Here is a 12,924-nt window from a genome sequence, read left to right on the forward strand (position 1 = left end):
GGCTGCGGAGCCTCACCTCAGCCGAGGGTCCAGTTTCTGATGTTTGTGAAATTTGATTTGGTGCCTTCACTTAAACATGTAACTCCTCGGCCTGTTTATCTGTTACTCTATCACTCTGATGGGTGTGTATCCTGGTATGCTGGTATCCCCAGCTGTTGCTTTTGTTTTCGTTTTTCTTTCCTTTTAGTGTGTTGTGAACCTGTTTATTGGCTTTCAATATAAGCCGAGATTTTCTTTTTTTTTTAAAAAAAAGACGTGCTAAAGCAAAGCTTAGCTTGTTTTGCTTTGCTGGAACCTAGCTACCTTGTCAAAATGGGTTAGTAGTAAAAGATCTGATGGGAATATATATGTATATATACATAGTTAGTGGTACACATTTTATTGCCACTTGTTCATTTTGGTCTGCTCTCTCCTGTCAAGATTGCCATGATCAAATTGAGACCGCTTAGATGAGGTTCTCGACAATTAAGTTAGTTCATTAGAAGTGGTCAGTTGTGCTGGTAAAAGATACACCGCGATCAGTGTTAGTCTTCTTGTTTTGTCCAAACCAGGTTATCATGTGGCTTTTAGTTTTGGCATGGTTTCGTTTTACATGTTGACACCGTCCGGAAACCATTAACCCCTCTCATAACAACTAGCTAGTACCAAGTAGGGATCAGCTCGTCGGTTTCTCAACAAAAGCAAGCAAATGGATTACCAATACGTAAATTATTATCGTTATCATGTCGTCTTATTGTAAAGCAACATGGAGGAAGCGGTACTTAAACACCACTCATGTACATAATCCAGGAGAAAAGGCATGGCGGAATAGAAATGTGCACTGACATGCACCCACTGGATCGATTAGCTTAGCCGAGTACACCCAAATGAACCTGGCCGGGGCGCCGTCCGGATGCAACCCCGTGCATGGGAACATCACGGATGGCCACGGCAACAGCTTTGATTTTCAGGTCAGCTCATCAGCAGGGCCTAGTGCTTCTGCTTTTGGGGGAATGAAATTTATTTGTGGCGATAAGGCCTCTTTTACTAGCAGGTGCAAACACCACTACTTTAGATCATGTCATACATGCCAGTATTTTACACAATGTTTTCTTGTCGACCTTCAAATAATTCCTTGTCAACTCTCAATAAGTTTCTTCTCAATAAGACAGGCAGATATATACTTCGTCTTTGAAAAAACACAAGCCAGGGGATCGAATAAGCAATGGCTTCCTAATGTTCCAGTTCTAAATCGACTCGAGTGTTTATTACGTTGTCTTTAAGCGAGTTCCAGAGCTTCTAGCCGATTGAATATAGCACTAGTGGCTTGCGCGCTTCCCTGCGCACGGGTGTGAAGCCTTGGTAACAAATTCTCTTGATAATGCTCACTTGGTCACAAATTTTGCTTTCCATATTTAAGCAGGTAGACTTTTCAAAGCGCTTCAGTTGAGAGAGTGAAACAATAAAAATTTCAGAGACATAAAGGACAAAGTTTTGAATACTTGCCAAAGAAGTTAGTAGTCAATATTCCAGTATCGAACCATAGCTTGAATCAATAAGAAGCAGAAAAAACATAAAGAGCTCACTAAGTACCTGAAAAACGCCTTTTCAGCACCAAGTATATGGAGAATGGAGGCAGGGCACTTTGCAAGATCTGAAAGACCGCCAACATGAGAGATTAGCCGAGCTCCAACAATTTCACCAATCAAAGGTGTCAGATTTGGTGCAATATCATTCATCTTCGTTACCAGATACTCATAGAGCTTTTCACGGTATTCGGATAATTCATGACCCTTTGGGCAAACTATTGTACATTGATCAAATCAACTGGTGAAAGATCCTGGCCTGCAAACACAACAGAGAAAATAAGTAAACCATAAAGATATCACTACTACAGCTATTGCAAAATAAATTATAGATATATTTGTTACCCATAGAAAATCGCAGGATTTGGGTTTGGGTAAAGGCGAGTTGGGTGGCGCGGGCGTGTCTGGGCCAATCGATCTGTATTGGGCTCATCAGAGGACGCAGTTTGCGCTAAATATAGTGGGCCGGGCCGTGATTAATGCCACGTGGCAGTCGCCTCCAACTCGAACACCAGTAACCCTTACTAAACAGGCCGTGAGGCCTGTGGTGGTCCCGTTTCACATTTGGCACGAGACATGGACGAGAATACTAGATGGCACAAGATCCTCTCGAGAAAAAGAAAAAGATGGCCTAGAAGATAAGGGAACAGATGGTGAAGTTTTAGATGAAGTTTTTACGTGGTTGTCACAATTTAGATTTTATAAAAAAAATCATTAGATTATAGTTTATGACATTTTATAGTATAGTTTAGCTTATGAAGTATAATAATTAATTTTTAGACTAAAATTATTTATTTTTCTTTTACAGTTAGAATTCATAATTAAAATAAAATACAAACATGGCTGATTACATAGCTCGCTGATCTTTCGTTCTTCGAACTTCACGAGAGACCATTTTCTCCAAATAAATCAAAAAAATCGTTCAAAAAATAAATAAAAATCAAAGTGCTACAACGACTAATAACTTCTTTCTTTTTTTTAAATAAAGAACATAGAATCGGACAAAATCATAAAATGTGGGAGCCAGGTGTGGCGACCTCGGTGGGGCACCCAGTAGGCACCACACTAAGTACCCAACGCAGCACCCCGATCAAGAAAAGCAAATTTTATAGCACTATTTCTATAAAATATTTCTTCTCTTATAACAATATATGTCCACTCTCTTCTTACTCAATTCAGCTATTAAATTAAAAAATAAATAATATAAATAGAATTTTAAAATCTTTTTAACAGAATTCTACGAAATTTGCTTCTGAACTGACACGAGGAGAACGGAAGCGAAGCGAAACAGGACGGAAATATTCTAGACGTCTCGAGAGCGCGAACTGAAGTACTGAACCTTCTCCAACCCTCGCTCTCCCTCCGTTTTTAATCCCCCGTCTCTCTCTGCCACCGAAACTCCGCACGAAACCTCCCGTCGCCACGCCGCAGGAAGAGCCCAGACAGAACGAAGCGAGCCGGCCGGCGATATCGGGGAATGGCCATGGACGCGGCGGCGGCGATGCTGAAGCGGAAGGTCGCGGAGGCGCCGGAGCCGTGGCTGCTCGACGGGGTTCCCGTCCCCGCCACCAAGATCCGCCGACTCGTACGTACCCCCGCTCGCTCGCTCTCTCTCTCTCTCTCTCTCCCCGTAGTTCGGGACGATGAGGTTGCTAACGCGTGCGTTTGTGTTGGGGCTGCGCAGGACGCGGAGGTGCCGCCTGTTGAGCCCGGCGCGGGCGTGCCGCCGCCGCCGCAGCAGCCGATTTTCGGGGTGGAGGAGTTGCGTATGTGCGGCGAAGAGGCGGCCCCGGCCGTGGGCGTGAGCGTGGGGCCAGTGGCGGTGAACGAGGAGCGAGCCATCGTGGTGTACCAGCCCACCGAGGCCGCGCGCAACCTCCTGCTCGGCCCGCTCCGGCCGGGGGTTCCTCTCCGCGTCAACCCCGACTGGATCCGCGGGCTCAAGAGTACGTGCCCCTCACCTATTTGCTTGCTCCTTCCCCCAAATTGCGCAGTTAATTTGAGCAAATTCTGTTTGATGCTGAAACTAATCGGATTCGAATTTGGTCCCTGCAGGCACCATGCTGAAAGAGGCGAGCAACCACAGGGCGCTGTTCGAGGAATCCAGGGACGACAACCCCAACCTGGCCATGGTCCCTTGGTCGCCCGCCCAGGCCCAGGCCGCCTCCAGCTCCACGGCTGCGGGCGAGGAGATGATGGACGCTGATCAGGACTGCGACGGCGCGTCCATGGACGTCGACCACGACGGGAGCGGCCAGCCCGCACCCCCCACCGGCGTCGCGCCGCAGGGGGAGGCGTTCCACCTCCAGCCGCAACATCAGCAGTGGCCGCCGCAGCACTGCATGGCGCCGCCGCAGCAGCTCCCGGCCGCGAGCTACCAGACAAGCCCGGTGTCGTGGTCGTGGTGAATGGCGCGATCGAGAGCGGGAAGACATGGCAGTGAACAATGATTGATAGAAGAGGACATGGCAGCGAATAGCGATAGCCGATAGGAGGATCGATTCGTGTTCCCGTGAGATGATGCCATCCGGTTTTGCAGGGGGCAGTGAAGTTCTTGTCTCATGTGTGCCAGTGCCCCTCTGGGATTTGAGTAGTGAAATTGGACCATGTTGGTTTCTTCCCCTTTTTCAGTTTTGGAAGAATACGAAATGCTTCCAATTTCAGTTGTGTTCCATGTTGTCGGAACATCTATGGTACATTTTTACTCCTTGTCTGGTGATCTGGTTCATAAGATTATGTTCAAGTATTCTCAGTCTCTCCACAAGTTCTGACGAGTACCAAGAATGCGATTGTTCTAACTGATGCAACAAAGCTTATGAAATTTATCTCGGAATTTCGAATTTCAAGTTTCCTCTTGCCCGTCAACGCTTTGGCAGTACGATTGTTAACAAAGGGTGCAAAATTTAATGGATTGGTCAAACTACAAGTAGATTGGTCAAATTGCCTCAAAACCAAAGATGTGAGGACATCCATCAAAGTACTATAGATTTGGTGCAATTTTACCACAAAATTACACGCTTTGCCGCACCCCCCCCCCCCCTCTATCCATTTGCTGACAACATACTATGGATGTGAGGATTAAGCTGAAGATCCAAGCTATGAATGTTTCATCACCCAGCCCAGAATTCCTAGAAACCCCCCAATCACGCAGAAAAAAGTTCAAAAGACAATGGAAATTCTTTTCTTTGCCTGTCTGGTAGCAGTCATAGCATTGGCTTGTATGTCTTTAAAAAATATGGTTCTACAAACGCGGATCATTAGATTGTGTGATACTCCTTATTGAAGAACGCAGAACTTGACGCTTTAGCAGCGTGCCAGCAATATGAAATTGCGAAACAATACTTTGTTTTTTCTGTCTACTTTGAAGTATCTTAAACTATGGATTTTCATGATGAAACCAGGTGATATGGAGCGGCCGGATATGACTGATGGACTGATCTTACCCTTTATAGCTGGTGCTCAGCTGCTGATGCAGCACTTGATAATTGGACACAAATACTGTAAAGATGGTGTGGATATTTGTCTGTAGATATGCGAAAAGCGAATTCGACTGCACCTGCAACAAATTTGGTGAATATGTGGTACTGTCAGATATTTCATTCATGGTGGATGATGTTAAAGTGATGTGTTATTTGCTCAAATTTGGAAATTGGTTAGGTCCGATTATGTTTGCTCTTCTTTTTGAAGATGTCGTCTTTATAGGTACTAATGACCCAGAGATTGGATGGCAAACTTCTAGAGCATTGCCCGAGGTAGCAAAGTTTTTCGGGGAGCAGTTTATGTACTCTATGTTGTTCCAGATATTTGGCTTCATGGGTTGATTGCGATACTCGGATGATTGCTTGGTCTCTGGTTTTACATCTCGTTTACCTACTCTTTGTTATTTTTTTGGAGGATACCGTTCTGGATGTTTGATCCAAGAGGCAGTCATGTGTTACCTTTGTTGTGGTCCGCCGATGATTGCTTGGTCTCTGGTTTCATCTTTCTAGTTGCTGCTATTTTAGTATATGTACTCGTTTCCTTTTCTTTTTCTCCTTTTTGCGAGAAGCATGTCAGACTCAAATAAAACTGGTGATTCATAAAGCCTCTACTGAATTTACTTGAGGGATTTATTGCTATGGATGTTGACGAGGCAAGTTGACCATTCCGTACTTGACTGTCAACGATTCCTTGTTGCATAGCATTTGAGATGTTATGCTTTCAGTTCGTTTCAAAGATGAATCTACTCGAGAATTTGGCTCGCTGTGACCACGTCGCAGCGTGCCATCAAACATCGAAGGTGCATTAAGTGTGCTGGCAACCTGAACCCGTGTTTGTCAGGGATGAATGGCAAAAATAAAAAATAAAATAAAATTCCGGTTCTGAAGCCTGGGAATAGGCTGAGTCTCCGGTAGCGTTGCCTTGGTAGTTTAGGTTCCGCCACGGTGGCCATCCGCGCCACATGCCTATTCCTGCCGTGCCCTGCCTCTGGCGGCTAACTGCCTGTTCTGCTGAGAGCCTGAGACATGTTGCATGCCACAGCTTTGTGCATTGCTCAGGTGATGCCACAGGCGGGGGCTGGCACGTCATGCTCGTAGCCTGCCAGTTGGGAACGAGCTTCCCGGCCATGGTCGCCAAACAACGATCGAGAGGACAAACAAGGCTGCGCCGGGAGGAGGAGGGGGTGGGGGGGGGGGGAGCACCTCTACTCCGGCGGCGTGTCCCTGACGTACCCAGATGTTCGATTCTGATTCTGTATGACGATTCCTAATTGACGTTCCCGGCTTTCCTTGAGCAAAGCAGTGGCCAAGCCGGGCGAGGGACGAGGGTGCACCAGCGCACGCAGCTGCAACGGCACGCATTTCCCTGGACGTTCGTGAGGGTCTCCACCGCGGCCTATCTTGCCAGCGCACAAAATAGGCGGCGATTGCGCCGCGCATCGTTGATCGTGGACTCGAGTATGTGGTGCCGCCCAGGGCTAGCGCCGGGCGGCGCGGTGCTGCTCTGCTGAACGCGATGATGGCACGGCTGCCGGCCAGTGCCAGGCGCCGCCGTTGAACTTCAATTGCGCCTACCCCTCGGAGAAGACGAACACGTGGCCTGTTCTCCACTGCGTCTGGACGTTGTTACGCTTCTCTGCGGTATCCAACTGTCCACCACTATATCGGCGAGTCGGATAAAAATAAAAAATAGGCAACACATGCAACCTATTTGTTAAAATAGATAATATATCGACGTATTTACAAATATAACACTCATATTTGATACTCAAATTTCAAAAACGATGAACTCGATTTGTATTCAGCACCTAAGGTGTTGAATACAGCACTTTTCACCATATTCGACATCTCAAATACTGAAAATTTCTTGTGAGGTGCCGAATACGGTGAGCTTGTCGTGTTGCGACCATCGTGTCGTGTTTCTGCTTTTGACGCGCTCGGTCACGTCGTTTCATTTTTACCGGTTTTGTAACCCACACGCTGATGTCTGTCCTCACTAATTAGGGAGCTCCGCGCTGCTGTGTTTCATTATAAGATGAGAGCGTGCTCGTGAGGAATAGCAACAGCGCATGCATGAGCCGCAGCGCGAGCAAAAGAGCAGAGGAGAGAAAAAGTAGCAACACAGCGCGTGGAGAGGAGAGGAAAAGTAGCGCGCTGTGAGGAGTAGCAGTAGCGCGAGGAGAGGAGAAGCAACCTGAGGCGAGGAGAAGCAGTAGCGTGAGATACAGTAAGTACTTAAATTATGTTTTTAATTAATACTTGCAGCAATAATAGTAATTAGAGTAAGTAGATTGATTAATCTGTTTAATTACATTTGTTCGATTATTTTGTTTGTTTGATTATATGAATTTGATTATTTACTTAGTTAGTGTAACAGTAATTAACATGAATTTATATAATAGTAATTAGCGTGTTGTTGTGTAATAGTAATTATTTGCTTAGGTAATTAGATTGTATAATAGTAATTAGCGTGAATTTGATTAGTCAGTGTAATTACATTATATAATTAGTTTAATAACATGATAAACTAGTGGTGATAGTATGTTGTAGTAGTGACGTAGGGTGATGGTCCAGTGCTTATACAGTCTATAGGTGTAAGTAGCGTATCGTTGCAGTGAGATAAAAGAGAGGAAAAAGAAAAAAATCAAAAAGATTAAAAAAAACTTGAGTTGAACGGAAAGATGCGATTAAAATCACAACGCACTGAAAAATTAGTATTTTTAATTCAATCCATTAAAATAGTGTTGCGCATAGAAACTTCTGACTTTAGCTAAATAAAAGAAGCAGCTATGAAGTAAAATAGAGGAATATTTTTTAGTGTCTTCTACGTATCGTAGACTAGTCTATTACTCCTTTTAGCTCACTCAACATAAAGAATATATAAATAGGTTAATAGTTCGGATCATCAACGTGGAGGGATCGAAACACTCTCTGGGACTACATGAGGACGAGAGATTCTGAACTCTACTTTTTTGTTGTTGGATGAATGTAACGAGAGAGAGGACTCAAATTCATGGAAGTCGCCTGTTGAACTCATAACTTGGTCATTAATGAACCCAATAAGTTGTTCTTGAAGTGTATTGATTTCAATGGGCATGAGTTGATCTCTGGACAGCCCAAGGAGCTACAATTTCAAAAATTGAAGAAATAAACCCTTATGAACACGTGTTGGAACTAAAAATTAGTCATCAAGATGTATGTCTCATAAAAACCACATAAATTATTGCCCGGGTCTTACTTCTTACAAAGAAAGTCATGTCGAATAATCCATTCTTTCGCGAATGGCCAGTATCTAACACTCTTCTTGATATATCGTAGGTACACTTTGCATATGTGTGATTATTACCATAAGTAGACTTAGATTCCATCAAATCAAATATTACAAGAGCAATAATGAAATGGTCGGATTTTACCTTTGTAGCAAGTCAATGACAGATTGTTAGGTTTCTTTTGGATTATTTTATAAATCGAAGACACGATCTTGCTAATGTCTGGCTGGACGACAAGAAGTATCCAATGATAAATGCACATAGGTCATCATATGTTAGTTAGTTCTAATTTCTAACTATATAATGCTCAAAAGGGTAGAACATTCATGAAGAGAAATACATACCCAAAGTGGTAGGGTAAAAGTATGTATTTCTTCAATTGTAGCTCCAGAATACATTTCAATGTATAGTCCCTGGTTCTTTTTGTATCGGATTGCATCATTGTCGGGTTTACATGATGTGGGTCGATGAATCCCTCATGATAGATACCCTCTGTCCTGCATCTTTGTACCCCCATTCTACATAAGGAATATGTTAAGACATTCGGTGACAATGTTGGACTTTGGTGGTCGCGGGACGAGATCCCATGTGTTGTTGCTGAGCAGAGCGGCATACTCATCCTCCATGGCATCACGCTAGTTAGGATCGACTAGAGTAGATCGATACATCTTCGAGATCGGCGAGAGGTTCGTGGCATGGAGGTTGAGCTAGTGGACAGGCTGTCGAAACTTGAGTTTGCCACGGGTGACCCTGGTGTGAGAGATATTAACAGACAGGATTGGTATCGCGCCATCAAGCAGGATGTCCATGGTCGAGGCAGTGGCGAACGGGCGTGATGATGTGGAGGTAGCACCGCCGGTGTTCCCTATAGGTACGACTAGTGGGAGTGGTGCATGGGTGGTCGCACGGTCGACCAGGGAGTCAACGACTAATGGGCGCTCGACCAGGGTGCGCTCGACCAGTGGGAGTCTTGTCCGAGTGGTCGGACGCTCACGCTCGACCAGGTGGTCAGTGATGAGTGGGCGCTCAATCAGTGGCAGAGATGCTGGGGTTGGCACACGCTTGACCACTGGTTCAGTGACCTGTGGGAGCTACACCACGTTCACAGCAGCAGGCTCGACAGCCCTGGGTGAGACAACTAGTGGTTGTGTAGCTGCACTAAAAGAGCGTCATCTGACGGGAATCAATGCGTTGTCAAGATTAGACAAAAAATCAAATGCATTAGGTGGTATGGTGTTTTTGTCAGTGAAGGGAAAAGATGCCTCATTGAACGTCACATGGTGGGAGATGATGATGCGATTTGACAAAGGACCAAAACACTGGTAACCTTTGTGATTTGATGAATATCCAAGGAAGATGGAAAGGGTCGAATGAGGAGAGAGTTCGTGGCGAGCTGTAGTGGATAAGTTGGGGTAGCACTTGGAGCGGAACACATGAATGTGATCGTATGTGGGATGTACACCGTACAAAGAAAAGAAAGGTGTGTCGTGGTTTAGAATCTTTGTAGGTAAGCGGGCGATTTAAAAGGTATGTAGCTGTGTGAAGTGCTTTGACCCAATAGGATGGCAGAAGACTTGCTTGAAATAGGAGGGAGCACACAATATTATTGATGGTGCGAATGGTACACTCAGCCTTCCCATTTTGTTGGGAGGTGTATGGACACGACATACGAAGGTCAACACCATGAATGAGAAAGAAAGTGCAAGCGGATGAGTTATCGAACTCCCGACCATCATCGTGCTTTTGATTGTCACGTCGAACTGAGTGGCTACGTAAGAGAAGAAATGAGATATGATGGTAAAGGTATCGAATTTAAGGCGTAGAAGAAACACCCAAAGAAAATGAGAGCAATCATCAAGAATGACCAAATAATATTTATAACCGGATACACTAGCAACAAGAGATATCCAAATGTCACAATGGAGTAAATCAAACTTATTGATAGCTCTAGAGGTGGATGTAGCAAATGGCAAGCATACATGACGGCCAAGTTGGCAAGCATGACAAAGAGAATCACCAGCAATTTTATTACAAGTAATGGCGGAGATACTGGTGAGTTTGGAGATGATGTCATGTCTAGGATGTCCAAGAAGGCGATGCCACAATGTGGTGGGAGCAGTAGCTATAAGAGCACATGAGGTGGCTTCTGGTGCGTGGAAGGGATATAGAGGTCTGTAGCTATTGCACCTGATGATCACGTTCTGGGACCGTAGATCCTTCACAGAGAGACCAAACAGGTCAAACTCAACAGAGCAATTGTTGTTAGTAGTAGATTCATGAACAGATATAATATTCTTGATAATGCTAGGAGTGACTAGAACATTGTTAAGATGAAAATTGCCAGGTAAAGCTGCTGGGCCAGTAGAAGTGACGGGCAAAAGGGCATTATCGACAACGATTGATGATGGAGTAAATGACCGTGGCGAATGAAACAAGGATAGGTTACTGGAATCCGATGTCATGTGTGAAGATGCCCTAGAATCCATGTCAGTCAGTTGTGGTGGGAGGAGCAAGCGTCACAGTGTTGAACGCATTTGCCAATGACTGTTGATTCCAAGAGCCCGATAGTGGAGTCCAGGTGCCGAGGGTCGATGGAGGAGTTGGTGCGGCTGGGTAGATCGGTTGTGGAGGTGACAGATAGGGATTAGGAGGAGGTCCCACGTAGAATCCTGCGGTGGTGCATTAGGGCGTTGGTGTTGCTGGTGCTGCACGCCTTGAGCGCGCGGGGTTGAGCACCTGGGACGCTGGGATGGGGGCCAGGCCACATCTGAAGGGTCCCCATCTATGGATTGTAGAATGAGAGCCAGGTGGAGTCGCTCCATTGCTAGAGCCACCCGGTTGCCGTAGTTCTTTCATCATTGGCTGCATCAGTTGGAGCCACCAGATTAACCCCGGGATTGAGATGAGGAGACGCCTGGAGAAGGGGTTGGGCCATGGTCAACCTGGGCACCATCAGGGCCACTAGGGTGGTCATTCGAGCCGCTAGGATGTCCGGTTGGTGTACGGTCGACGCTACTAGATGTCGGGTGGTGGCGATGAAGGTAGTGGATGGTGCCGAGGGACGCGAGGCCATCGTCATCTCTTCGAGTAGGAGCTCACATCGGACCTCGAGGAAGGTGGGGAACGACCATTGTCGCTTGAGGAGATCTGCCATGTATGCGAACTTCTCGTTCAGTGCAAAACGATGAGAACAAGTGTCCGATCGGCAATGGGCTCGTTGAGATCCCTAAGGGCATCTGCCATACTCTTCAACTTCCTGCAATAGTCTGTGATGTTAAGATCACCTTGGACGAAAGAGCGAAACTCGACGTCGAGGATGAGGGCACATGTCTCCCAGTTACCGACGAACTGTTGTTCTAGACCCAGTCATACGAGGCGCGCAGTTGTGTGTGGTGCCATGGTAATCTCGACGAGGTCGGAGGAGATGGTGCCATATAGACACTCACGAACGACATAGTCCATTCGCGACCAATCGGCGAACTCAACGTGGACGACGTCAGTGATGATGTGGTCGGCGAGGGAGTATTTGCCGAGAGCGGTGAGGAAGCAGCCACGCCACTTGTGTAGTTGGGGGAGATGAGTTCAAGAACAACCGGCACGAGGGCACGGATGTTCTGTATGCTGATAGCCTGGGCGTGGAGGTTGGCGATGGCAGTTGCCTCATGGAGGATCATGACGATGTTGATCGCCGCGCCATGGGGGGCCTCGGTGCCGTGCGCAGTGGCATCAGCCTCCTGGCGTAGGCGGGCGGCTTCGGTCGTGTGCACGGCTACCTCCTGGCGCAAGTGAGAGGGCTCGACATTGCGCGCAACGGCTTGCTCGTGCGCGTGGGCGATGGCATGCAACGACAATGGCGGCTTCTTCATCGTGCTGGGGTGCAGCTGCAGCAGCAACGATGGCCTCGTCCTCGCACTGGTGTGCGGCGGCGGCAGCGTCCATGATCGGATCAGAGGAGGCGGCTGTTGGTTAGCGGAAGCGATGGTCGTAGGATGTGAACATAACAAATAACATGTGACAGGAAAGTATCACGTGAATGGATCAATAATCATTATAGGAGACACGCGTTACATATTTATATCCTAAGGCTGAGATAACCACCTCGTATGATTTATGAAAATAGGATCGAGGCGAGGATAAATATCTGACCAGGAATCGAGTAGACGCGTGATCACACGTGATCCTAGCGGTAGTGACATGCATGCCATGTAGGCATGCGAAAGATAGATGCAAAGATCCTTCATCTAACATGCATGCCCAAAACACATACACGAGCCATATAATAAGTCTAACAATTTTAACTCCACTATGTGGATATAATAGAATTCTTTGCAGATACTTCTGCTATCTCTAAATTTTATCTCGTGACACATGGAATAAACTTTGCGTAGTTACGTTTGTTCAAATTGCATAGTTGCCACTCTTTCAACCCTCAACTGTAAATTTGCTATTATAAAAACATAAACTTCAAATTTGCCCCTGAAGCCGATATCTATCTCTTCCGTTTGCCACGATGCCACTTGTTGTTCCCTCCGTTTAGATTGGTCCAATTGAGGGCACAAAAATATTTTGCGAAATTAAAAACAGAAAATGAGAGCGATACGGTAAAGACAA

The 12,924-nt window shown here is 46.1% G+C and overlaps 1 protein-coding gene across 1 annotated transcript; it reads left to right on the plus strand.

Annotated features, from left to right (window-relative positions):
• The first annotated feature begins 2,886 nt into the window (after window positions 1-2,886).
• Window positions 2,887-4,261, plus strand: LOC133901241 (uncharacterized). The gene is made up of 3 exons (XM_062342535.1): window positions 2,887-3,150; window positions 3,250-3,511; window positions 3,621-4,261. The coding sequence occupies exons 1-3, from the start codon at window positions 3,043-3,045 to the stop codon at window positions 3,971-3,973; spliced, it is 723 nt and encodes a 240-aa protein (XP_062198519.1). The 5' UTR covers window positions 2,887-3,042; the 3' UTR covers window positions 3,974-4,261.
• The last annotated feature ends 8,663 nt before the right edge of the window (window positions 4,262-12,924 follow it).

The sequence above is a fragment of the Phragmites australis genome, chromosome 20, assembly GCF_958298935.1.
Source record: "Phragmites australis chromosome 20, lpPhrAust1.1, whole genome shotgun sequence".
NCBI classification, from domain to species: domain Eukaryota; kingdom Viridiplantae; phylum Streptophyta; class Magnoliopsida; order Poales; family Poaceae; genus Phragmites; species Phragmites australis.